This window comes from Haliotis asinina, chromosome 10 (genome assembly GCF_037392515.1).
Source record: "Haliotis asinina isolate JCU_RB_2024 chromosome 10, JCU_Hal_asi_v2, whole genome shotgun sequence".
In the NCBI taxonomy this organism is placed as follows: domain Eukaryota; kingdom Metazoa; phylum Mollusca; class Gastropoda; order Lepetellida; family Haliotidae; genus Haliotis; species Haliotis asinina.
Window position 1 is genome coordinate 47,902,599 of NC_090289.1, and position 27,861 is coordinate 47,930,459.

At 41.6% G+C, this 27,861-nt stretch overlaps 1 protein-coding gene across 1 annotated transcript; it reads right to left on the bottom strand.

Annotated features, from left to right (window-relative positions):
• Positions 1 to 1,384: 1,384 nt before the first annotated feature.
• LOC137298221 (mucin-5AC-like) lies at positions 1,385 to 27,854 on the bottom strand. Its single transcript, XM_067830392.1, has 3 exons — positions 27,740 to 27,854; positions 20,582 to 22,746; positions 1,385 to 2,420 (listed from the first exon to the last, which is right to left on the bottom strand). Exons 2-3 carry the CDS (start codon positions 22,744 to 22,746, stop codon positions 2,369 to 2,371), a joined length of 2,217 nt encoding a protein of 738 aa, XP_067686493.1. The 5' UTR covers positions 27,740 to 27,854; the 3' UTR covers positions 1,385 to 2,368.
• Positions 27,855 to 27,861: the final 7 nt, after the last annotated feature.

The window sequence follows — 27,861 nt, forward strand, 5'->3', positions numbered from 1 at the left end:
ACCTCATCCCTATTAACCGTCAATACAGATTAACCCATCGTCAGTAACAATGTAATCGGATATGGAAGGTGGTGATTATTATGCCAAACGTAGAACTAGTTGTAGGACCTCAACCCCATTAGAGAGATACCCTCGAAATGCTGGGATTCAGGGTGGCACCTGGTCGGGTATTTCCGTGGGCGAGTTTTGGTTTTGTTTGGTTTTACGCTGCACTCAGTAATATTCCAGCTATATGGCAGTCCGTGGGCGAAGCCAACAAATAATATATAATTTTCTTCTGAAGAAAGTCACTGAAAAAGATGTATCCAGAACTGCATGTGTGAACACAGGTTGGCGTTATGTTCATCAGTTTTGTCGTGACAGCGTGACATCAGTAATATAAGCCAGAGTCTCGAGCCAAAGAAATGAGTGTTGCTAGGTGCGTTTCTGTAACACTTAACATAATTCTATATTGGGGAAACAATTTAGGGACTGGACGGCCCTGGTTTATTGTATTCCATCTGTAGTACACACATGGGAAACCAGTGATCCGGGTTAGAACTGATATTTAGCAACAGTAATTTTCATGATTACAAGTCCTTCCTCTGTACGTGACAGTTTTCGGCAGAGAATATCCAAAATCTCGCATCAATATTTTATTGGGTTATTTGTTCAACTGCAAAGTCCCATTCAACATGTCCCCAGCTATATGACGTCGGTCTGTAAAAAATGGAGTCTGGACCAGACGATCCGGTGATTGATATCATGAGCATCGATCTAGGCAATTGTGATACGATGACATCCGTAAGTTAGGTCAGTGAACCTGACCACTCAACCGCACCCGCTAGTCGCCTCTTACGATAAGCTTTGGTTGTTGAAGAACAACTATTACAACGGGGTCGTCGCTGGCCACATCATTGTATATCTGGTTGAGTGGGTTTAGTTTTACACAGCTTTCGCCAATGTCCCAACGGCTGATAAGTTAAGAAATGGGCTTCACACATTATTACCATGTGGGGACTCGAACATCGAGCCTTTGACAAGAGAACACTTTAACCATCAGGCTACCCTTCTGCACCACGTGTGGTAAACATGTGGAAGAGGTTTCAGATTTGACGCATCATTTACAAAAAAAGATGTGCAATCCCCTATTAGGATCTATACCATGATTTTCTGGACACAAAACCGTCGAATTGTTAGGTAAAGACAATGGACAACCTTTGTGATTGCGACTGATGATAGTATACTTTGTTGAAACGAGTGCTCGGATTATCTCTATTGTACAAGAACCAAGCTTTTCGTAATTGGATTTTAGCAAGTTTTTGAGTTCAAAGCCAGTTTGTGTATGGTGGCATTGCTGTTTCATTCGATAAATGTTATTCAGTATATAAAACAAACACGCAGCTTTGATAACTTTAAATTTTATTAAAAATCTATTCAAACGTACAGAAACAAACACCAGTTTTGTTATCTTTTCTGTGTTTGCTCGTAGTGGGTTCATGTCATTGGTTAAGTAATATGTAAATGATTGATGAACATGCATAGTTTCTTCCTATATATGGCCTGGTATTTCAAAACGATATTCGACAAAAAGCAAGTTGCATCTGAGTGAGTGAGTTTTACGCCACACTCCGCAATATTCCAGCTATGCTTCAACGTTTTATGAATAATCGAGTCTGAACCAGACAATCAAGTGATCAACAATATGACCACCAGATCCCCTTAGTCGATACTTACGACGAGCATGGGCTACTGAAGATCATTTCTAAACCAGATCTTCACAGGCTGCGTCTAAGAAGGGAACACATTTCACATATAGTAACTGGATATATTTGTACTGCTCAATGTTTAGAGCATTTTTTGGTAAACACTGCAGCCACAGTGCATGGACATTAGAGCGTTAAAATGGTCCTTGGTTACCAACACATCCTGTTTAAACATAACCTTTGGCTGATGCCTTCTGGAGTGTGGCATCTGGAGTGTTGCAATCTCACTGCAATTTTAATGAATTTATAAATGGAACGTGTTTGACTGACTATGGAATGTGACGGAAACCCTACAGTCACAATGTAGAAGATGTGTGATTTCTCTGTTCGGTATTGAACAATCGTCATCATATCTCGCCCTGAAATTTCACAAATCGAAGAAATCTACCAGAGCTGGTGGTGTTTGCGCATTATGTCATTAGCTAAACATTGCTCGCCTCTAGCGAAGCCACTATGAACTCGTTTAAACATGGCACTATTTTTAGTAACGTTTGGCAATGAAGCCAGTTGCCCAAGGAGTTGGTGTGTCAATTCTACTTTTCTTCTTGTTTCATGCATTAACTCTTGTATCGCGACAGGAACCACGCGAAGCGACATCGGACCCATCACTGTACACAGCGTGATCATCGACTCCATCCTGATACCCTTCCGACACACGATGGCGGGCACTGTCCCCTGTTAACAGCAGTATTGTGTAAGACATACGGAACTGAATTCATCTAATATGCACACTGACATGGGAAAAGCTGTTTCCTCCGTACCAATAACACCTGACAGATGGTTGTTTGAACTACTTTAGTGACCTTATCAAGAGGAAGCCCTTCGAATTTAATCTTGGAATGCCTAATCCGCGCCATCAGTTCTGAGTTGCACAGATGTAATATTGGTGAAGGAACATAGGGTAATCGTGGCTCTTAAAGACTAGCAAATAACGTGTATGACGCTAATTGGTAGGAGGTCATCTGAAATACCACGCAGCAACTTAACATTTACTCTTCCCAGAAACAGTATCCTGACTTTTCGACTACCGAGTCATGTTTTATACCTTCAATGCTAGACGGGTGCCAGGGTAACAAGTAATAGCATTTTTTAACGGCGGCATTCGAAATGACGCCTAAGGGAATCGAACTGCCGACCTTCCTTTCTTCAGCCAACTCGAGCTCTCTGTCCAGTATACTACAGGCTCAATATCCGTTAGACTTACATGTAATTCGCTTACAGCATTTGCCTCCCTTGGTCATGCCAGTAACCTATGATTGTAGGTGACTGATTTGTATGAATACCCATTCCCCCGATCAAGTTCTAGTCTCAAGAGGATTTGCGTGGCCGAGGCCTTCACCAAGAGGGTAAAGTTAAACCTGTATGACGTTGGATATTCTCTACAAAGTGCACTCATCTTGAGCTGATTTCCATGTCGGACAGACGCCAACTAGAATGTTATGATAATTTACTTTGTTACATACTTTCAGGGTTATCCTACTGTCGATCATCAGTATTTCTTCAAATCATGAATTCTTTACTTTCGAACACCCTCATGTGCCGTGTGTAAGACACGTTACCTACTTATTTTGGTGCTACTGAATGATAGCACGTTACTGTGTTTACCAATGGATCTCATCATTAGCGACAGGATCGAATGACTGAGTTGTGTTTTACCCCGCCTCTAGCACTATTTCATCAGTATCATGGCGGGGGACACCAGAAATGGGCTTCACATATTGTACCCATATGAGAAAACCCACAGGTCCCATTTAACGAAAGGTAAGAGACCAGTGATAAGGAATGTCTGTCAGAACATAGGAACTTCAATAAATAACACCAGTTTCGTATAACTTCCAATTCTCAAATACAAGCGACCAAACCCTCTTCACATCTACCAGAAATCTCCCTGAAATAGTCGATTGTACAATTCTGACTTTATTCTATATTTATAAAATCCATTTTGCTCATAGATTGCCAGTCGCATCCAAATCCAAATAAGAATTTGAGATGAAGAGGACAATCTGATTCAAAGATGACAGGTGTATATTACCGTTAATGGTGTGACGATAATATGAACGCCGACGTAACGTGTCCAATTACCACGTTAAATAACGTCACGACGAGGCTCAGTGTGACACCCGAATCGTCTATGTGATTACAGTTATCCGTAAATTGGATCAAGATGATTACCTCATCACCGAGGCAGTGCCACGTTATCCTTCAAATACACCAAGACTAATGAACACGAAACTACTCGTCTACGTCAGTGGGGATTGTTACGAACAGATTTTACTATGTAACGATGTATTGAACTCACGGTGACATGACAAACAAAATAACCAAATCAATCACCGATGTACATAAACATGTATAACAAACAAAGCAGGGAGTATATTAAAATGACTTAAATGATTGAGCACAATTTATGAGAGAAGAACCTGCCAAGAGGTTTGTAGATATGTACATTAATTTGTGTTTATAACGCGTTGCATCAGTGTAAGAAGCATGAGGTACAGTTATCTCTCACGGTGAACAAAAAGTCAAATGAAATGCAATAAATTATTAAATGCTAGTCCTCAATATTTATTTGAAATGACGCCTTACTTCTAGTTTGCCCTGGTGGCATCTAGCATGAACATGTATAGTGTCGCTGGGGCAATCAACAGAGAGTAACAAGAGTCACATGAACACCGTAAACATCATCTCACCGTTCTAGCAAACAGACATTCTAGGAAGTCCAAATAGAGACATGATACTTTGGGTCGGGAGTAGCAATGTAAATCTGCCTTTGCAGATAGCGAGAAGGAGATACCGTATTTCCTTTAAATGTAGACGATATGTGTGCATGGTGGTAGTTTTGTGCCATAGTAGTCAGATCGAAAGACGGTGGAAGGAATTGTTTGGAGATGAGGTGTCATTGTGGCTCAGTCTGTATTGAATGTATAATACGTCTTGCAAATCATTAATTACACACCGCACAGGCATACAACACAACAGATATCTGCAGTCAAATTACATTCAGCTCGTATTGTGCACCCTAAAGACATACAGCACTGTTGATTTCTCCAGTTAAATGTAAACAGAGCTCATATTAACGTGCGACACTATAGATATCTAGAGGCAAATGTACACAGAACTCATATTGTGCACCTTAAAAACTTACAACACTACAGATATCTAGAGTGAGATGTACTCAAAGCACATATTGTACACCCTAAACATATAGCCCAATACGGATATCTACAGTCCAATGTAAACAGAGCTCATACTGAACATCCTAAAGACACACAGAACCGCAAATATCTACAGTGAGATACACAACATGCTCACGCTGTAACCCTACAGGCGTAGAGCACAACAGTCACATAGAAACATTACACACAGTGCTCACTTTGTACACCCTATTGGCGTACACGAGTACAGTCACATACACACAGTGCTCACGATGCACACCCTATAGACGTACAACACGACAGCCAGATACACACAGTTCTCACGTTGTACACTCTGTACACATACAACACTACATTCACATATACACAGTGCCCACGTTGTACACCCTATAGACGTACAACACTACAGTCATATACACACAGTTCTCACGTTGTATACCTTATAGATGTACAGTACTAAAGTCACATATTCACAGTGCCCACGTTGTACACCCTATAGACGTACAACACTACAGTCACATACACACAGTTCTCACGTTGTATACCTTATAGACGTACAACACTACAGTCATATACACACAGTTCTCACGTTGTATACCTTATAGACGTACAACACTACAGTCATATACACACAGTTCTCACGTTGTATACCTTATAGATGTACAGTACTAAAGTCACATATTCACAGTGCCCACGCTGTACACCCTCTAGACGTACAACACTACAGTCATATACACACAGTTCTCACGTTGTATACCTTATAGATGTACAGTACTAAAGTCACATATTCACAGTGCCCACGTTGTACACCCTGTACACATACAACACTACATTCACATACACACAGTGCCCACGTTGTACACTCTGTACACATACAACACTACATTCACATATACACAGTGCCCACGTTGTACACCCTATAGACGTACAACACTACAGTCATATACACACAGTTCTCACGCTGTATACCTTATAGATGTACAGTACTAAAGTCACATATTCACAGTGCCCACGTTGTACACCCTATAGACGTACAACACTACAGTCATATACACACAGTGCCCACGTTGTACATCTTATAGACGTACAACACTACAGTCATATACACACAGTTCTCACGTTGTATACCTTATAGATGTACAGTACTAACATCACATATACACAGTGCCCACGTTGTACACCCTATAGACGTACAACACTACAGTCATATACACACAGTGTCCACGTTGTACACCCTATAGACGTACAACACAACAGTCATATATACACACAGTTCTCACGTTGTACACCTTATAGATGTACAGTACTAAAGTCACATATACACAGTGCCCACGTTGTACACCCTATAGACGTACAACACTACAGTCACATATTCACAGTGCCCACGTTGTACACCCTATAGACGTACAACACTACAGTCATATACACACAGTGTCCACGTTGTACACCCTATAGACGTACAACACAACAGTCATATATACACACAGTTCTCACGTTGTACACCTTATAGATGTACAGTACTAAAGTCACATATTCACAGTGCCCACGTTGTACACCCTATAGACGTACAACACTACAGTCACATATTCACAGTGCCCACGTTGTACACCCTATAGACGTACAACACTACAGTCATATACACACAGTTCTCACGTTGTATACCTTATAGATGTACAGTACTAAAGTCACATATACACAGTGCCCACGTTGTACACCCTCTAGACGTACAACACCACAGTCATATACACACAGTTCTCACGTTGTATACCTTATAGATGTACAGTACTAAAGTCACATATTCACAGTGCCCACGTTGTACACCCTATAGACGTACAACACTACAGTCATATACACACAGTTCTCACGTTGTATACCTTATACATGTACAGTACTAAAATCACATATACACAGTGCCCACGTTGTACACCCTATAGACGTACAACACTACAGTCATATACACACAGTGCCCACGTTGTACACCCTATAGACGTACAACACAACAGTCATATATACACACAGTTCTCACGTTGTATACCTTATAGATGTACAGTACTAAAGTCACATATACACAGTGCCCACGTTGTACACCCTATAGACGTACAACACTACAGTCACATACACACAGTGCCCACGTTGTACACCCTATAGACGTACAACACTACAGTCATATACACACAGTTCTCACGTTGTATACCTTATAGAAGTACAGTACTAAAGTCACATATACACAGTGCCCACGTTGTACACCCTCTAGACGTACAACACTACAGTCATATACACACAGTTCTCACGTTGTATACCTTATAGATGTACAGTACTAAAGTCACATATTCACATTGCCCACGTTGTACACCCTATAGACGTACAACACTACAGTCATATTGACAGTGCCCACGTTGTACACCATCTAGACGTACAACACTACAGTCATATTAACAGTGCCCACGTTGTACACCCTCTAGACGTACAACACTACAGTCACATACACACAGTTCTCACGTTGTACACCTGATAGATGTACAGTACTAAAGTCACATATACACAGTGCCCACGTTGTACACCCTCTAGACGTACAACACTACATTCATATACACACAGTTCTCACGTTGTATACCTTATAGATGTACAGTACTAAAGTCACATATACACAGTGCCCACGTTGTACACCCTATAGACGTACAACACTACAGTCATATACACACAGTGCCCACGTTGTACACCCTATAGACGTAGAACACTACAGTCACATATACACAGTGCCCACGTTGTACACCCTATAGACGTACAATAGTACAGCCACATATACACAGTGTCCACGTTGTACACCCTGTAGACGTACAACACTACAGTCATATACACACAGTTCTCACGTTGTATACCTTATAGATGTACAGTACTAAAGTCACATATTCACAGTGCCCACGTTGTACACCCTATAGATGTACAACACAACGGTCATATACACACAGTGCCCACGTTGTACACCCTGTAGACGTACAACACTACAGTCATATACACACAGTTCTCACGTTGTATACCTTATAGATGTACAGTACTAAAGTCACATATTCACAGTGCCCACGTTGTACACCCTCCAGACGTACAACAGTACAGTCACATATTCACAGTGCCCACGTTGTACACCCTCTAGACGTACAACACTACACTCACATATACACAGTGCCCACGTTGTACACCCTCTAGACGTACAACACTACAGTCATATTCACAGTGCCCACGTTGTATACCTTATAGATGTACGGTACTAAAGTCAGATATTCACAGTGCCCACGTTGTACACCCTATAGACGTACAACACTACAGTCATATACACACAGTTCTCACGTTGTATACCTTATAGATGTACAGTACTAAAGTCACATATACACAGTGCCCACGTTGTACACCCTATAGACGTACAACACTACAGTCATATACACACAGTTCTCACGTTGTATAAGTTATAGATGTACAGTACTAAAGTCACATATACACAGTGAACACGTTGTACACCCTATAGACGTATAACACTACAGTAATATTCACAGTGCCCACGTTGTACACCCTATTGACGTACAACACTACAGTCATATTCACAGTGCCCACGTTGTACACCCTATAGACGTACAACACTACAGTCATATACACACAGTTCTCACGTTGTATACCTTATAGATGTACAGTACTAAAGTCACATATACACAGTGCACACGTTGTACACCCTATAGACGTATAACACTACAGCAATATTCACAGTGCCCACGTTGTACACCCTATTGACGTACAACACTACAGTCATATTCACATTGCCCACGTTGTACACCCTATAGACGTACAACACTACAGTCATATACACACAGTTCTCACGTTGTATACCTTATAGATGTACAGTACTAAAGTCACATATTCACAGTGCCCACGTTGTACACCCTGTACACATACAACACTACATTCACATACACACAGTGCCCACGTTGTACACTCTGTACACATACAACACTACATTCACATATACACAGTGCCCACGTTGTACACCCTATAGACGTACAACACTACAGTCATATACACACAGTTCTCACGCTGTATACCTTATAGATGTACAGTACCAAAGTCACATATTCATAGTGCCCACGTTGTACACCCTATAGACGTACAACACTACAGTCATATACACACAGTGCCCACGTTGTACACCTTATAGACGTACAACACTACAGTCATATACACACAGTTCTCACGTTGTATACCTTATAGATGTACAGTACTAACATCACATATACACAGTGCCCACGTTGTACACCCTATAGACGTACAACACTACAGTCATATACACACAGTGTCCACGTTGTACACCCTATAGACGTACAACACAACAGTCATATACACACACAGTTCTCACGTTGTATACCTTATACATGTACAGTACTAAAGTCACATATACACAGTGCCCACGTTGTACACCCTATAGACGTACAACACTACAGTCATATACACACAGTGCCCACGTTGTACACCCTATAGACGTACAACACTACAGTCACATACACACAGTTCTCACGTTGTATACCTTATAGAAGTACAGTACTAAAGTCACATATACACAGTGCCCACGTTGTACACCCTCTAGACGTACAACACTACAGTCATATACACACAGTTCTCACGTTGTACACCTTATAGATGTACAGTACTAAAGTCACATATTCACAGTGCCCACGTTGTACACCCTATAGACGTACAACACTACAGTCATATTCACAGTGCCCACGTTGTACACCATCTAGACGTACAACACTACAGTCATATTCACAGTGCCCACGTTGTACACCCTCTAGACGTACAACACTACAGTCATATACACACAGTTCTCACGTTGTATACCTTATAGATGTACAGTACTAAAGTCACATATACACAGTGCCCACGTTGTACACCCTGTACACATACAACACTACATTCACATACACACAGTGCCCACGTTGTACACTCTGTACACATACAACACTACATTCACATATACACAGTGCCCACGTTGTACACCCTATAGACGTACAACACTACAGTCATATACACACAGTTCTCACCCTGTATACCTTACAGATGTACAGTACTAAAGTCACATATTCACAGTGCCCACGTTGCACACCCTATAGACGTACAACACTACAGTCATATACACACAGTTCCCACGTTGTACACCCTATAGACGTACAACACTACAGTCATATACACACAGTTCTCACGTTGTATACCTTATAGATGTACAGTACTAAAATCACATATACACAGTGCCCACGTTGTACACCCTATAGACGTACAACACTACAGTCATATACACACAGTGCCCACGTTGTATACCCTATAGACGTACAACACAACAGTCATATATACACACAGTTCTCACGTTGTATACCTTATAGATGTACAGTACTAAAGTCACATATACACAGTGCCCACGTTGTACACCCTATAGACGTACAACACTACAGTCATATACACACAGTGCCCACGTTGTACACCCTCTAGACGTACAACACTACAGTCATATACACACAGTTCTCACGTTGTATACCTTATAGAAGTACAGTACTAAAGTCACATATACACAGTGCCCACGTTGTACACCCTCTAGACGTACAGCACTACAGTCATATACACACAGTTCTCACGTTGTATACCTTATAGATGTACAGTACTAAAGTCACATATTCACAGTGCCCACGTTGTACACCCTATAGACGTACAACACTACAGTCATATTCACAGTGCCCACGTTGTACACCATCTAGACGTACAACACTACAGTCATATTCACGGTGCCCACGTTGTACACCCTCTAGACGTACAACACTACAGTCATATACACACAGTTCTCACGTTGTATACCTTATAGATGTACATTACTAAAGTCACATATACACAGTGCCCACGTTGTACACCCTGTACACATACAACACTACATTCACATACACACAGTGCCCACGTTGTACACTTTGTACACATACAACACTACATTCACATATACACAGTGCCCACGTTGTACACCCTATAGACGTACAACACTACAGTCATATACACACAGTTCTCACGCTGTATACCTTATAGATGTACAGTACTAAAGTCACATATTCACAGTGCCCACGTTGCACACCCTATAGACGTACAACACTACAGTCATATACACACAGTTCCCACGTTGTACACCCTATAGACGTACAACACTACAGTCATATACACACAATTCTCACGTTGTATACCTTATAGATGTACAGTACTAAAATCACATATACACAGTGCCCACGTTGTACACCCTATAGACGTACAACACTACAGTCATATACACACAGTGCCCACGTTGTACACCCTATAGACGTACAACACAACAGTCATATATACACACAGTTCTCACGTTGTATACCTTATAGATGTACAGTACTAAAGTCACATATACACAGTGCCCACGTTGTACACCCTATAGACGTACAACACTACAGTCATATACACACAGTGCCCACGTTGTACACCCTCTAGACGTACAACACTACAGTCATATACACACAGTTCTCACGTTGTATACCTTATAGAAGTACAGTACTAAAGTCACATATACACAGTGCCCACGTTGTACACCCTCTAGACGTACAACACTACAGTCATATACACACAGTTCTCACGTTGTATACCTTATAGATGTACAGTACTAAAGTCACATATTCACAGTGCCCACGTTGTACACCCTATAGACGTACAACACTACAGTCATATTCACAGTGCCCACGTTGTACACCATCTAGACGTACAACACTACAGTCATGTTCACAGTGCTCACGTTGTACACCCTCTAGACGTACAATACTACAGTCATATACACACAGTTCTCACGTTGTATACCTTATAGATGTACAGTACTAAAGTCACATATACACAGTGCCCACGTTGTACACCCTCTAGACGTACAACACTACAGTCATATACACACAGTTCTCACGTTGTATACCTTATAGATGTACAGTACTAAAGTCACATATACACAGTGCCCACGTTGTACACCCTATAGACGTATAACACTACAGTCATATACACACAGTGCCCACGTTGTACACCCTATAGACGTAGAACACTACAGTCACATATACACAGTGCCCACGTTGTACACCCTATAGACGTACAATAGTACAGCCACATATACACAGTGTCCACGTTGTACACCCTATAGACGTACAACACTACAGTCATATTCACAGTGCCCACGTTGTACACCATCTAGACGTACAACACTACAGTCATATTCACGGTGCCCACGTTGTACACCCTCTAGACGTACAACACTACAGTCATATACACACAGTTCTCACGTTGTATACCTTATAGATGTACATTACTAAAGTCACATATACACAGTGCCCACGTTGTACACCCTGTACACATACAACACTACATTCACATACACACAGTGCCCACGTTGTACACTTTGTACACATACAACACTACATTCACATATACACAGTGCCCACGTTGTACACCCTATAGACGTACAACACTACAGTCATATACACACAGTTCTCACGCTGTATACCTTATAGATGTACAGTACTAAAGTCACATATTCACAGTGCCCACGTTGCACACCCTATAGACGTACAACACTACAGTCATATACACACAGTTCCCACGTTGTACACCCTATAGACGTACAACACTACAGTCATATACACACAATTCTCACGTTGTATACCTTATAGATGTACAGTACTAAAATCACATATACACAGTGCCCACGTTGTACACCCTATAGACGTACAACACTACAGTCATATACACACAGTGCCCACGTTGTACACCCTATAGACGTACAACACAACAGTCATATATACACACAGTTCTCACGTTGTATACCTTATAGATGTACAGTACTAAAGTCACATATACACAGTGCCCACGTTGTACACCCTATAGACGTACAACACTACAGTCATATACACACAGTGCCCACGTTGTACACCCTCTAGACGTACAACACTACAGTCATATACACACAGTTCTCACGTTGTATACCTTATAGAAGTACAGTACTAAAGTCACATATACACAGTGCCCACGTTGTACACCCTCTAGACGTACAACACTACAGTCATATACACACAGTTCTCACGTTGTATACCTTATAGATGTACAGTACTAAAGTCACATATTCACAGTGCCCACGTTGTACACCCTATAGACGTACAACACTACAGTCATATTCACAGTGCCCACGTTGTACACCATCTAGACGTACAACACTACAGTCATGTTCACAGTGCTCACGTTGTACACCCTCTAGACGTACAATACTACAGTCATATACACACAGTTCTCACGTTGTATACCTTATAGATGTACAGTACTAAAGTCACATATACACAGTGCCCACGTTGTACACCCTCTAGACGTACAACACTACAGTCATATACACACAGTTCTCACGTTGTATACCTTATAGATGTACAGTACTAAAGTCACATATACACAGTGCCCACGTTGTACACCCTATAGACGTATAACACTACAGTCATATACACACAGTGCCCACGTTGTACACCCTATAGACGTAGAACACTACAGTCACATATACACAGTGCCCACGTTGTACACCCTATAGACGTACAATAGTACAGCCACATATACACAGTGTCCACGTTGTACACCCTCTAGACGTACAACACTACAGTCATATACACACAGTTCTCACGTTGTATACCTTATAGATGTACAGTACTAAAATCACATATACACAGTGCCCACGTTGTACACCCTATAGACGTACAACACTACAGTCATATACACACAGTGCCCACGTTGTACACCCTATAGACGTACAACACAACAGTCATATATACACACAGTTCTCACGTTGTATATCTTATAGATGTACAGAACTAAAGTCACATATACACAGTGCCCACGTTGTACACCCTATAGACGTACAACACCACAGTCATATACACACAGTGCCCACGTTGTACACCCTCTAGACGTACAACACTACAGTCATATACACACAGTTCTCACGTTGTATACCTTATAGAAGTACAGTACTAAAGTCACATATACACAGTGCCCACGTTCTACACCCTCTAGACGTACAACACTACAGTCATATACACACAGTTCTCACGTTGTATACCTTATAGATGTACAGTACTAAAGTCACATATTCACAGTGCCCACGTTGTACACCCTATAGACGTACAACACTACAGTCATATTCACAGTGCCCACGTTGTACACCATCTAGACGTACAACACTACAGTCATGTTCACAGTGCCCACGTTGTACACCCTCTAGACGTACAATACTACAGTCATATACACACAGTTCTCACGTTGTATACCTTATAGATGTACAGTACTAAAGTCACATATACACAGTGCCCACGTTGTACACCCTCTAGACGTACAACACTACAGTCATATACACACAGTTCTCACGTTGTATACCTTATAGATGTACAGTACTAAAGTCACATATACACAGTGCCCACGTTGTACACCCTATAGACGTACAACACTACAGTCATATACACACAGTGCCCACGTTGTACACCCTATAGACGTAGAACACTACAGTCACATATACACAGTGCCCACGTTGTACACCCTATAGACGTACAATAGTACAGCCACATATACACAGTGTCCACGTTGTACACCCTCTAGACGTACAACACTACAGTCATATACACACAGTTCTCACGTTGTATACCTTATAGATGTACAGTACTAAAGTCACATATTCACAGTGCCCACGTTGTACACCCTATAGACGTACAACACAACAGTCATATACACACAGTGCCCACGTTGTACACCCTGTAGACGTACAACACTACAGTCATATACACACAGTTCTCACGTTGTATACCTTATAGATGTACAGTACTAAAGTCACATATACACAGTGCCCACGTTGTACACCCTATAGACGTATAACACTACAGTCATATACACACAGTGCCCACGTTGTACACCCTATAGACGTAGAACACTACAGTCACATATACACTGTGCCCACGTTGTACACCCTATAGACGTACAATAGTACAGCCACATATACACAGTGTCCACGTTGTACACCCTGTAGACGTACAACACTACAGTCATATACACACAGTTCTCACGTTGTATACCTTATAGATGTACAGTACTAAAGTCACATATTCACAGTGCCCACGTTGTACACCCTATAGACGTACAACACAACAGTCATATACACACAGTGCCCACGTTGTACACCCTGTAGACGTACAACACTACAGTCATATACACACAGTTCTCACGTTGTATACCTTATAGATGTACAGTACTAAAGTCACATATTCACAGTGCCCACGTTGTACACCCTCTAGACGTACAACACTACACTTACATATACACAGTGCCCACGTTGTACACCCTCTAGACGTACAACACTACAGTCATATTCACAGTGCCCACGTTGTATACCTTATAGATGTACAGTACTAAAGTCAGATATTCACAGTGCCCACGTTGTACACCCTATAGACGTACAACACTACAGTCATATACACACAGTTCTCACGTTGTATACCTTATAGATGTACAGTACTAAAGTCACATATACACAGTGCCCACGTTGTACACCCTCTAGACGTAGAACACTACAGTCATATACACACAGTTCTCACGTTGTATACCTTATAGATGTACAGTACTAAAGTCACATATACACAGTGCCCACGTTGTACACCCTATAGACGTATAACACTACAGTAATATTCACAGTGCCCACGTTGTACACCCTATTGACGTACAACACTACAGTCATATTCACAGTGCCCACGTTGTACACCCTATAGACGTACAACACTACAGTCATATACACACAGTTCTCACGTTGTATACCTTATAGATGTACAGTACTAAAGTCACATATACACAGTGCACACGTTGTACACCCTATAGACGTACAACACTACAGTCATATACACATAGTGCCCACGTTGTACACCCTATAGACGTACAACACTACAGTCACATATACACACTGCCCACGTTGTACACCCTATAGACGTACAATAGTACAGCCACATAGACACAGTGCCCACGTTGTACACCCTATAGACGTACAACACTACAGCCACATATACACAGTGCCCACGTTGTACACCCTATAGACGTACAACACTACAGTCACATATACACAGTGCCCACGTTGTACACCCTATAGACGTACAACACTACAGTCACATATACACACTGCCCACGTTGTACACCCTATAGACGTACAGCACTGCAGTCATATACACAGTGCCCACGTTGCACACCCTATAGACGTACAATAGTAAAGTCACATATACACAGTGCCCACGTTGTACACCCTATAGACGTACAATAGTACAGTCACATATACACACTGCCCACGTTGTACACCCTTTAGACGTACAATAGTACAGTCACATATACACAGTGCCCACGTTGCACACCCTATAGACGTACAATAGTACAGTCACATATACACACTGCCCACGTTGTACACCCTGTAGACGTACAACACTACAGTCATATACAGAATGCCCACGTTGTACACCCTATAGACGTACAATAGTACAGTCACATATACACACTGCCCACGTTGCACACCCTGTAGACGTACAACACTACAGTCATATACACAGTGCCCACGTTGTACACCCTGTAGACGTACAACACTACAGCCACATATGGACAGTGCCCACGTTGTACACCTTGTAGACGTACAACACTACAGTCAGATATTCACAGTGCCCACGTTGTACACCCTATAGACGTACAACACTACAGTCATATACACACAGTTCTCACGTTGTATACCTTATAGATGTACAGTACTAAAGTCACATATACACAGTGCCCACGTTGTACACCCTCTAGACGTACAACACTACAGTCATATACACACAGTTCTCACGTTGTATACCTTATAGATGTACAGTACTAAAGTCACATATACACAGTGCACACATGGTACACCCTATAGACGTACAACACTACAGTCATATACACATAGTGCCCACGTTGTACACCCTATAGACGTACAACACTACAGTCACATATACACAGTGCCTACGTTGTACACCCTATAGACGTACAATAGTACAGCCACATAGACACAGTGCCCACGTTGTACACCCTATAGACGTACAACACTACAGCCACATATACACAGTGCCCACGTTGTACACCCTATAGACGTACAACACTACAGTCACATATACACAGTGCCCACGTTGTACACCCTATAGACGTACAACACTACAGTCACATATACACACTGCCCACGTTGTACACTCTATAGACGTACAGCACTGCAGTCATATACACAGTGCCCACGTTGCACACCCTATAGACGTACAATAGTAAAGTCACATATACACAGTGCCCACGTTGTACACCCTATAGACGTACAATAGTACAGTCACATATACACACTGCCCACGTTGTACACCCTTTAGACGTACAATAGTACAGTCACATATACACAGTGCCCACGTTGCACACCCTATAGACGTACAATAGTACAGTCACATATACACACTGCCCACGTTGTACACCCTGTAGACGTACAACACTACAGTCATATACAGAATGCCCACGTTGTACACCCTATAGACGTACAATAGTACAGTCACATATACACACTGCCCACGTTGCACACCCTATAGACGTACAACACTACAGTCATATACACAGTGCCCACGTTGTACACCCTGTAGACGTACAACACTACAGCCACATATGCACAGTGCCCACGTTGTACACCTTGTAGACGTACAACACTACAGTCACATATTCACAGTGCCCACGTTGTACACCCTTTAGACGTACAACACCACAGTCACATATGCAGAGTGCCCACGTTGTACACCCTGTAGACGTACAACACTACAGTCACATATTCACAGTGCCCACGTTGTACACCCTGTAGACGTACAACACTACAGTCACATATTCACAGTGCCCACGTTGTACACCCTGTAGACGTACAACACTACAGCCACATGTGCACAGTGCCCACGTTGTACACCCTGTAGACGTACAACACTACAGTCACATATTCACAGTGCCCACGTTGTACACCCTGTAGACGTACAACACTACAGTCACATATGCAGAGTGCCGACGTTGTACACCCTGTAGACGTACAACACTACAGTCACATATTCACAGTGCCCACGTTGTACACCCTGTAGATGTACAACACTACAGTCACATATGCACAGTGCCCACGTTGTACACCCTGTAGATGTACAACACTACAGTCACATATTCACAGTGCCCACGTTGTACACCCTGTAGACGTACAACACTACAGCCACATGTGCACAATGCCCACGTTGTACACCCTGTAGACGTACAACACTACAGTCACATATGCACAGTGCCCACGTTGTACACCCTGTAGACGTACAACACTACAGTCACATATGCACAGTGCCCACGTTGTACACCCTGTAGACGTACAACACTACAGTCACATATTCACAGTGCCCAATTTGTACACCCTGTAGACGTACAACACTACAGTCACATATTCACAGTGCCCACGTTGTACACCCTGTAGACGTGCAACACTACAGTCACATATTCACAGTGCCCACGTTGTACACCCTGTAGACGTACAACACTACAGTCACATATTCACAGTGCCCACGTTGTACACCCTGTAGACGTACAACACTACAGTCACATATACACAGTGCCCACGTTGTATATCCTCTAGACGTACAACACTACAGTCACATATGCACAGTGCCCACGTTGTACACCCTATAGACGTACAACACTACAGTCACATATACACAGTGCCCACACTGAACACTCTTGACAAGTACAACAATTCACTTATTTATAGTCACTTGCACGTAGTACAGTGTATGTCGGAAGGCTGTATAACCAATCATTAATTCTGAGGAAACCTTAGAGACACAGTAACAAGTAACTCTATTCATCAATGAATCAAGTTACCAATTTTCATCGTGGTGACTATTACGTTGAGGTATTGTATGTCTGTTTAATGTTATATTCCTGCTTTAGGAATGAACCGCAGTCCTTTTCTCCTTTTACTTCAGGGACAACTATATTTTCACGTTCATCGTAAGCGTGGCTTCACTGTGGTGATGTAACAGTATATTTTCAGTATGTGTTTCAAATGGAGGTTTTTGAATCTCCCTGGTTCTTTCTTTCTTTTGTTACCGAAATTGTCCATTATAAAAATTTAGTGGCAGTCTTATACGCGGCGTCAACTCACCTGGGCAGTATTGTGTGAGTGTGAGTGCGCTTATGTACGGGGTTCTCGTGGCTGAATCAGTATTTTATAAACGCTTCACAAACTTCGTATTAGACACCTTTCACAAAATGTCGCGCAAAACGAAAATACTTTGTGATTAGTGGATTATGACATACAGCCAAATTTATATTCAAATAGTTGAACGAACTGGGATGTCGTAGAATTCATCATTATTCTTTGCCCACAGCTGCGGTTATATTTGCTTCGTATGTACTGGGTTGTTTGGTCCAAACTCGATTATTTACAGACCGCCGCCATAGAGGGGGAATACTGCCGACTGCACGTAAAACTAGACTCACTCACTCACTCGTATGTAGTCGCTGAAGTGGTATTTATATATACGTAAGTGTGGGTGAGTTTAGCTTTACGCCGCTTTTAGCAATATTCCAGAACAGGGAGTCACAGGAATAGACTTCATTTGTGTCCGTGTGGGGAATCGAACCTGCGTCTTCGGCTTGACGAGTGAATGCTTTCACCACAAGGCTACCCATCGGTCCACCTATACACGTGTATTGTTGTGCATTCGCTTTGTTTTACCTAAACAGCAATTTGTCGGTGAGTGAGTTGGGGATTAGCAGTTGTTTCACATCGTGTCAACATGCATGTTTTGTAGACAGGAAAGTGTTTACTGTTGTATGTGGAGCTGATAAATACAGAACATAACTGAGGTGACTAGGGGTTCGAACCCACAATCATGGGTTTATGGCGAGTGTAACGGACACAACACTGCACAGCTAACTGCGGTAATTTGGACTGAGTTCAGTGTGCCCCGAATCAGAATTTACAAGCAACGCGTTGTAGTGGTGTATTAACAGAGGACGTTTTTAAAGATAACGTTCCGTGCTACCACTGTATATATATTACTGGAAAGGTTCTGAAAGTAAATGTTTTCTGTAGCGAGTTTGTCCCACAATTAATTGTCTGATTTTGTGAATGTTAAACCCTCTTAGCCTAACTGTTATATTTGTTTTTTTATTGTTGTCTTACGTCGCACTAAATATTCCAGCTGTATGGCGGCGGTCTGTAAATAATCCAGTCTGGACCAGGCAATCCATGCAGTGATCAACAACATGGGCATCGATATACGCAAGTGGTATACGATTACATGTGTCAACCAAGTCACGGAGTCTGACTATTCTCCCCATTAGTAGCCTCCTACGACAAGCATGGGTTGTTGAAGGTTCATGGGTCTCTACTGATAAATGCTGTCAGTATGTAACTACGTGGAAAACTCATGTTTATCTTCTTAGGACTTTTCAAACTACTGGAAGAAACATTTTGCACTTAAAACTGTCTATGAAACTGGTCATCCTATATAATTACCAATAGGAGAGCAAGCGGGTCTTACTTACAATCGACAAAGCGTCACGCAAATATCAGGAATTGCTGGTTTCGCAGGCGATGTTGTAGTTGTAGTTGTAGTTGTGGTTGTAGTTGTAGTTGTAGTTGTTGTTGTAGTTGTTGTAGTAGTAGACGTGGTTGTAGTGGTGGTCGTTGTCGAGTGGGTTGTTTCTGTTGATTTCACAACGGCAACCGTCTTAGCTGAGGCAAATTGTTCCATACCAGCGAGCAATTTTCCAAGATGGTGTACGGTCATTTGTTTAGACGGGGCAGTAGAAAATCCCCCTGGACCCTGGCCTACGTACCTCCCGAACACGTCAGCTGACCGGAAGGGAAGCGTGTTGGGGTTTTGAGATGGTACGGTTGTCATGGATGTAAGTGCTTTAGAAAGAATCGACAACAGAGATTTTGTCCTTGAACTCGCTGTATCTTTGTTTGTACGGACGCCCGAATGTCCACTTAAGGCATGGTTTATCCCCAATAGTGGATCAAGAACGTGATGGAGGCGAGTTACATCTGTGTCCTTGTTGATATGTAACTCAAGACGCTGGTCTGCTGCGATGTCGAAGTGCTGTGTTTCTGCTGGAGCGGCTACCACAGGACTGGGCGCCACATGCCTTGGGTCAGATTGGTGTACAAAGGCGCTACTCATCACTACATAGTTAGGGGAGATCCCTAGTGAAGTTGGATCCAGAGCACTGGAAGTCGTAATGGAGACGATTGGTGCTGTATTGAATGCTGATGGATCGAAGTGAATACTGCGAGTGATGACAGCATGGTATTGTCCATTCAGGGCATAGCTACTTCTGACGGAGACGTCACTCGGGAGAAGCATCATCGATGACCGTATGTCGGGCACATTAATTCGCTGAGTGTCCAGCGGTGGAAAAGTCAATCCATACTCTGTTTGGTGATCACTATTCGTTGTCATTTCCTGAATATTCCGATCTGCTGTTGGACGTTTGGAGACAACCTTTGTATTTCTATCGCTGATGCTTTGCGAAAGGTGTATTTGCATTGGTAGGGAAGCATGAATTGTCGATGAATCATGTATTCTGGGCTGAACAAACGCAGACGTGACTGTAAGTGATGTCTGTGATGCTTGGGGGAGACCGTCAACCGTGACAGTCACGTATTGTGACATGGTGGAGACGGTCGTGTGTCCTGGAGGACTTGCTAAGGATGTAGGTGACGTTGGGCGAGGATGGGATTCAGGTTCTGACTGGGATGCAGGGATTATCTTGGAACCATGCATTCTGGGCCGTGCAGACGTTGTGGATGTTTCTATACGCGACGGCTGCTGTGTTTGCGGAAGATCGTCAACCGTGACTGTCACGGACTGTGACACAGAGGCGTCGGTCGTGTGTCCTGGAGGACTTGCTGATGATGTAGCTGACATTGGGCAAGGATGGAATTCAGTTTGAGGCTGGGATGCAGGGATTATCTTGGAACCATGCATTCTGGGCTGTGCAGGTCTTGTCGATGTTCCTGTACGTAACGGCTGTTGTGTTTGGTGAAGACAATCAACCGTGACTGTCACGGACTGTGACACAGAGGCGTCGGTCGTGTGTCCTGGAGGACTTGCTGATGATGTAGCTGACATTGGGCAAGGATGGGATTTAGCTTGAGGCTGGGATGCTGGAATTGTGTCGTGGATTGTGTTTGTAGGGGTGATTGTAAACCACGTCCTAGAGGCTGTGCCAGTCGTGGATCCCATTTCTGAATGTGCTACAATAGGTATAAATGTGATCACGTCTTCTTTGATGAGGGATGAAGTGGCTGAAGCTGTTGTATCTAACGTTGTCGTGTATGATGTCGTGACAAGGAGTCCTGCATCTGTATATGATGATGGTTGTAACGGAGATATCGCAGACAAAGACGTTGACGGATATAACATTAGACTATTTCCGCTACTGGTGAAATAATTCAGGCTCAACCTAGAAGTCTGTGTGAACTCAGATAATGGCGAAAGGGACGTAACTATTGATTCGGTCTCCAACTCATCAGCTTGTATGTGACCAAACAGTAAGGGCGGATAGATAATCGGCGCTCGTCTTGCTGTAAGTTTTTCGTACAGGTCGTCCTCATCCATCGTGAAGGATGATGGGACAGTCCTCGGCGATGTCAGGTGAATCAACGCAAAGGTCAGTAGGTGCACCAGGGATAGGCCTTTCATCTGTCAAGAACAACATAAAACATTAGGCATGAATTTAATTGACACTTGCACTTAGGAATAAAGCGTAGACATAATCTTTGGTTTCGTATTTTCTGTTCATTACCACCAGTCTTACATGCATGTCTGATATTTCTACACAGAAAGTAAAACAAATTTCCTTGAGTACAGATTCTCAATCTGTGGACTACATTTCATCTGGGTAACCATTTCGGCAATGCAAAAACTCTAAATGGAGCAAGTCTAGACTTCATGGAATCTGTGAGGTAGCCTAGTGGCTAAAGAGTTCGCTCAAGTTGGATACAATGTTGGATACAATGTGTGAAGCCAATTCCTGGGGTCACCTGGAGTGATATTGCTAGAACATTCTTCAAAGCAACTCACTTGCTTCCTTTTGAATTTACAAGAAAGTAACCATTTCCATCTGTATATAACACTGTTGTACAGTTATAGAGTTGATGATATATCTTGCAATAGTTTTACTGCTAGAAATGAACATTGAGAATGAGAAACATAAAAATTAATCTGTAAAGTCGATTTCACACTAACACGCACGCACAAGGCACAATGGTTACAGACCGGCAATCGCGCCTTCCGGTGTCATGGTGAACTTCCGGTGTCATGGTGACCGTCAGTCAACTAGTAAACTAGCATTTACGTTATGAGTAGACAGACTTCTTAACCCGAACTTACCAATAAGATGTCCTATTCTTGTCATGTTTATTGAGAATGTAGAAAAACACACAAATACTGGAATGGAGTCTGGATGAATGATTATACTAAGAATACAACTAAAATAACAAAATATCTTGTTTGGTTTGGAACATTATACTCAGGCAGATTATTAACCCATATTCTCCTTACTGCCAAAAGATATATCCATTCATATGGAATTAACCAATACACTCCAAAACTTCAAGAGTTCAAGTTTATTTTGAGATGGGGTTTCAATTGTAGAAACGCTCATTGCGATAAAAAATAATAGTCTCCAAAGTTATTACAGAAAGTACACCACATAAGGAAATTTGACTCTATATTCGGCATACACGCATGTGCATAGAGTCAGTCTGGACGCTGCGTATTTCCAATGGAAATTAAACTGGACATACGTTGACAAAATAGCCGGTACCGAGACATGGTACCGGCATTTCGGCATGGACATCAGACAAACGTCACCTGGGATTGTGATTGGTCAGTCATTCCCAGTGAAAACAGGGGACACAGTTATTAATCATTAAACCAGGAAATTGTTAAAATATTCTACTATATTCCAAAAGGAGTGCTTCTGTTGTTCTTACTATTCCCTGTCAACTGTTGTGCAATAGATGGGCCCTCAAAGGTCGGCACGGACGTTTACTAGGCATGTCAGTTCATCTCAGCATGCATGATCCTGTACATCAGTATAATTACGAAATATTTCTAAACCTAAATATACTATAACGTCGACTATACTTGGCTTAAATCGAATTATACCGTCATCATTGTATTAAGTTTTGAGAAGAATAAATCACAACGTTAAAATGAAGTTAAGCCTATCGATGCAATCTGTTCCAACACAGTAATATAATTGCAGGCCTATTGATGTCTGACATGTATAACAGTAATCTCTCACCTATATAATCTTACGTTATACTGAGACAAATGTCAAGTTTGTAATTACATTTCCCACTGTCCATTGCGAGAGCAATATTTGTGCTAATTACATGGCTCACGTGTTCATTTTTCAACCGTGTCTCTTTTAACCTGAATCTCACCTCTTTACGATTTATGCTCTCAATCTCAGGAAGGCCTTTGCTCGGTCTTGTTGTCTCACAGGTATATTGCTGTTAGTATTTTATACATCCTGCCTTTTCCATTTCAAAATAAGCTCAGGGGCATTTATCACTGCTGTGTCAACTACAAAATGCATGCTTGGGCTGAGTGATTAACACTCCCGCTGAGTTCAAAGCGTATATATTTTCTAAACATTTTATACACCCACATGCAGCAGTCTTTTAAGATGTATAAAGTAAACGTATTTCAAACATTGACATTTTGTTTCCGTTCATTTCAAGCAAATCAATAGCGTCAAATAGAGTCACAAGATTTTGTTTCCATCGATCAGTTGTGCTGTTTGTTAACATGGACTCTTTCTGAAGACTAAGATGCTCTTTCGCGTTGATGTTTCATATTTTGTGAAATACAACAAAACGTGTACTGGCATTGATGTATTTGTGATCAGTTGTTGTCTTCTTTTCCTTACATCGAAAATTCAGAATTGAAGGTGTAAAGAAATAAAGTCAAATTGTTTTCGAAAGATGGTAAATACATGGAACACAACACTGTGTGTTCATTACTTAAAGCGAATACATGGACCACAACATTGTATGCTAATACTGTATGAGAATACATGGAACACACCACTGTATGCTTATACTGTATGAGAATACATGGAACACTACATTGTATGCTCATACTTGAGGAGAATACATGGACCACAACATTGTATGCTAATACTGTATGAGAATACATGGAACACTACATTGTATGCTCATACTTAAGGAGTGTAAATGGAACACTGAGGCGCAGCCAAAGGAAATACGGAATTTAAAAGGATCTTACAGTCGCTTACATCCTTTCAAAACACCGTATGACGAATGTATTACCCTTATAGTTTTTTAATATAGCTTATCCTTAAACAACACCATTCAGCATTCGGCAGAATGAGGCGCAGAGTGTTTCGAAATGATATTTCCTGAACGGTTATAAAGGGAGATAACTCGGGATGGCTTAGTTTATCATACAAATGATCACCTTTGCGGTTTTGTTAAACGACAAGTGAAAGAGAGAAACATTTTGTTTTGGGTTACATTTATTAACACAAGCAAATACGAAATTATGGCAACAATTCTTTTACTCTGTTTATGCTCATAATCGTCATAAAGCAATCAGCCGTTATACAGCCACATTCCATCTGAGGTCATGGTCATCTGTACATTCGTGTAGTGTGTCACGTGACAGATTTGATTGAGTGTACGATTCGTACACCCCTTGCAAAATCCGCCCACATGGTTTTTGGCTATTAATCAGAATCCGACAAATTTATCTTAAGGGTAATTAAACATTGCATGTTCACTTCTTAAACGGCAATGCATGGAACACAACATTGTATATTCATTATATAAAGGTAACATTATATGTTCATTATATGAAAGCTTAAGGTAAATACATGGAACACACCTTTCGTGTTCATTACTTCTGGTTAATACATGGAACAGAACATTATATGTTTATCATTTAAAGGTAAATACATGGAATAGGACATTGTATGTTCATAACCTAATACATGAAACACCACGTGAGTGAGTGAGTGAGTGAGTGAGTGAGTTTAGTATTACGCCTCACCCAACAATGTTCCAGCTATATGGTGGCGGTCTGTAAATAATCGAATTTGCAGCAGACAATCCATTGACCAACAACATGAGCATCGGTCTGCGCAATTGGGAACCAATGACATGTGTCAATCAAGTGAGCGAGCCTGACCACCCGATCCCGTTAGTCGCCTCTTACGACAAGCATAATCGCCTTTTGTGGCAAGCATGGATTGTTGAAGGCCTATTCTAACCCGGAACCTTCACGGGTCTGAAACACAACGTTGTATGCTCATTACGTAAAGGGAATACATGGGACACAACATTGATTGTTCATTACTTAACGTAAATAAATGGAAGATAACATCGTGTGTTACTTCAGGTTAACAATTGGAACAGAACACTGTATGTTCATTTTACAGCAGCAATTCCTGCGACACAATATTGTATGTTCATTTCACCGTATGCATATCAAGCACACATCACAAACTGTTCGTTACAGTTCTAGAATACCTAGCACACAACGTGTTAACACGGGATCGATTCCAATTCACTCGTAGTAAAAGGTGAAAACAATATTATTCATAGATGTCTTTTATGGTGTAGTTAATTTGCCTTGTATAACTGGTCTGTGAACACGAACACACGGGCCACGTCACGGGACAGGTCACATTGTTGTTTCCAAGCAGAGCTGTTTACGATCGCTTGATTGGTTGAACCTGTTTGACATATATCCTGTTTCGATAGCTTGCTCCAGGTTTGGTTCAGCCATGACAGCATTCTTGTTTTAACCTTTCCCAGTAGGATTCCATCATACTTTGAGAATTGTTTCTTATGAAGTTACATTGTTAGAGAGCCAGCAGATAAAGTCTGTTCTATTTTGTGTGGACAGATGTGATTTGTTTCGGTTGTAAGCCCAACTGAAAACTATTCGAACAAATCCGTTCTTTGATAACATCTTCCGTTTTCATTACAAACTGAAACCTGCACTTCCTTGCGTTACCAATTGTCGAAAATGACATTTTGTCCAGTATAATCTCGTTTTAGAGACACACATTACTCTCTAACCATATTTTGTCACTTTCTACGCAAGTCTATCATGCGATCGATTGATTAAACGTTGCATTTATTTTTTCACTGGCTACATCTGACAAGCAATCTGTCAGCGAGGACAATCACCCTGATACTGTTGAATCATCTTGGGCGGACCTATTGTGATGTAGTACTGCTTATCGACGACATACCACAAATAAAACCCTTCTGTGTTCAGTTTATACGTGTCTTGTTTGTGAATGTTTAGCATGTGTTGTTCTTAACCTAAGTTAAATCTAATGCTGCATGCCGTGTAAAGAAATTGGAAAAACGCAATACCTTCAACTGGTGTTATATATTTCAATTCTCCCTTTATTATTAATTTAAAAGCTATTGTTATCCACTTCTGTACAAAATATCTATCTATCTATCTATCTATCTATCTATCTATCTATCTATCTATCTATCTATCTATCTAACTATCTATACCGTTCACTTTGGTGCATTTCAATTATAAGTAGCATGATAACTTGCCCCTAAACATATTGTTGTTTTGCAGTTACAGGCGGAAAAATAGTGACGATTTACACAGGACCAGGACAAAACTGTCTTACCTTTTCAGCTGAGGAATCCGTCCTGTCTTACATATGTCCTATACATGATCCCTCCAGGTGTGTGCGAGGAAGGTGTCCTGTTCCTCGCCATTGTTTAATAAAACTGAGCGTTAATGTCGCGT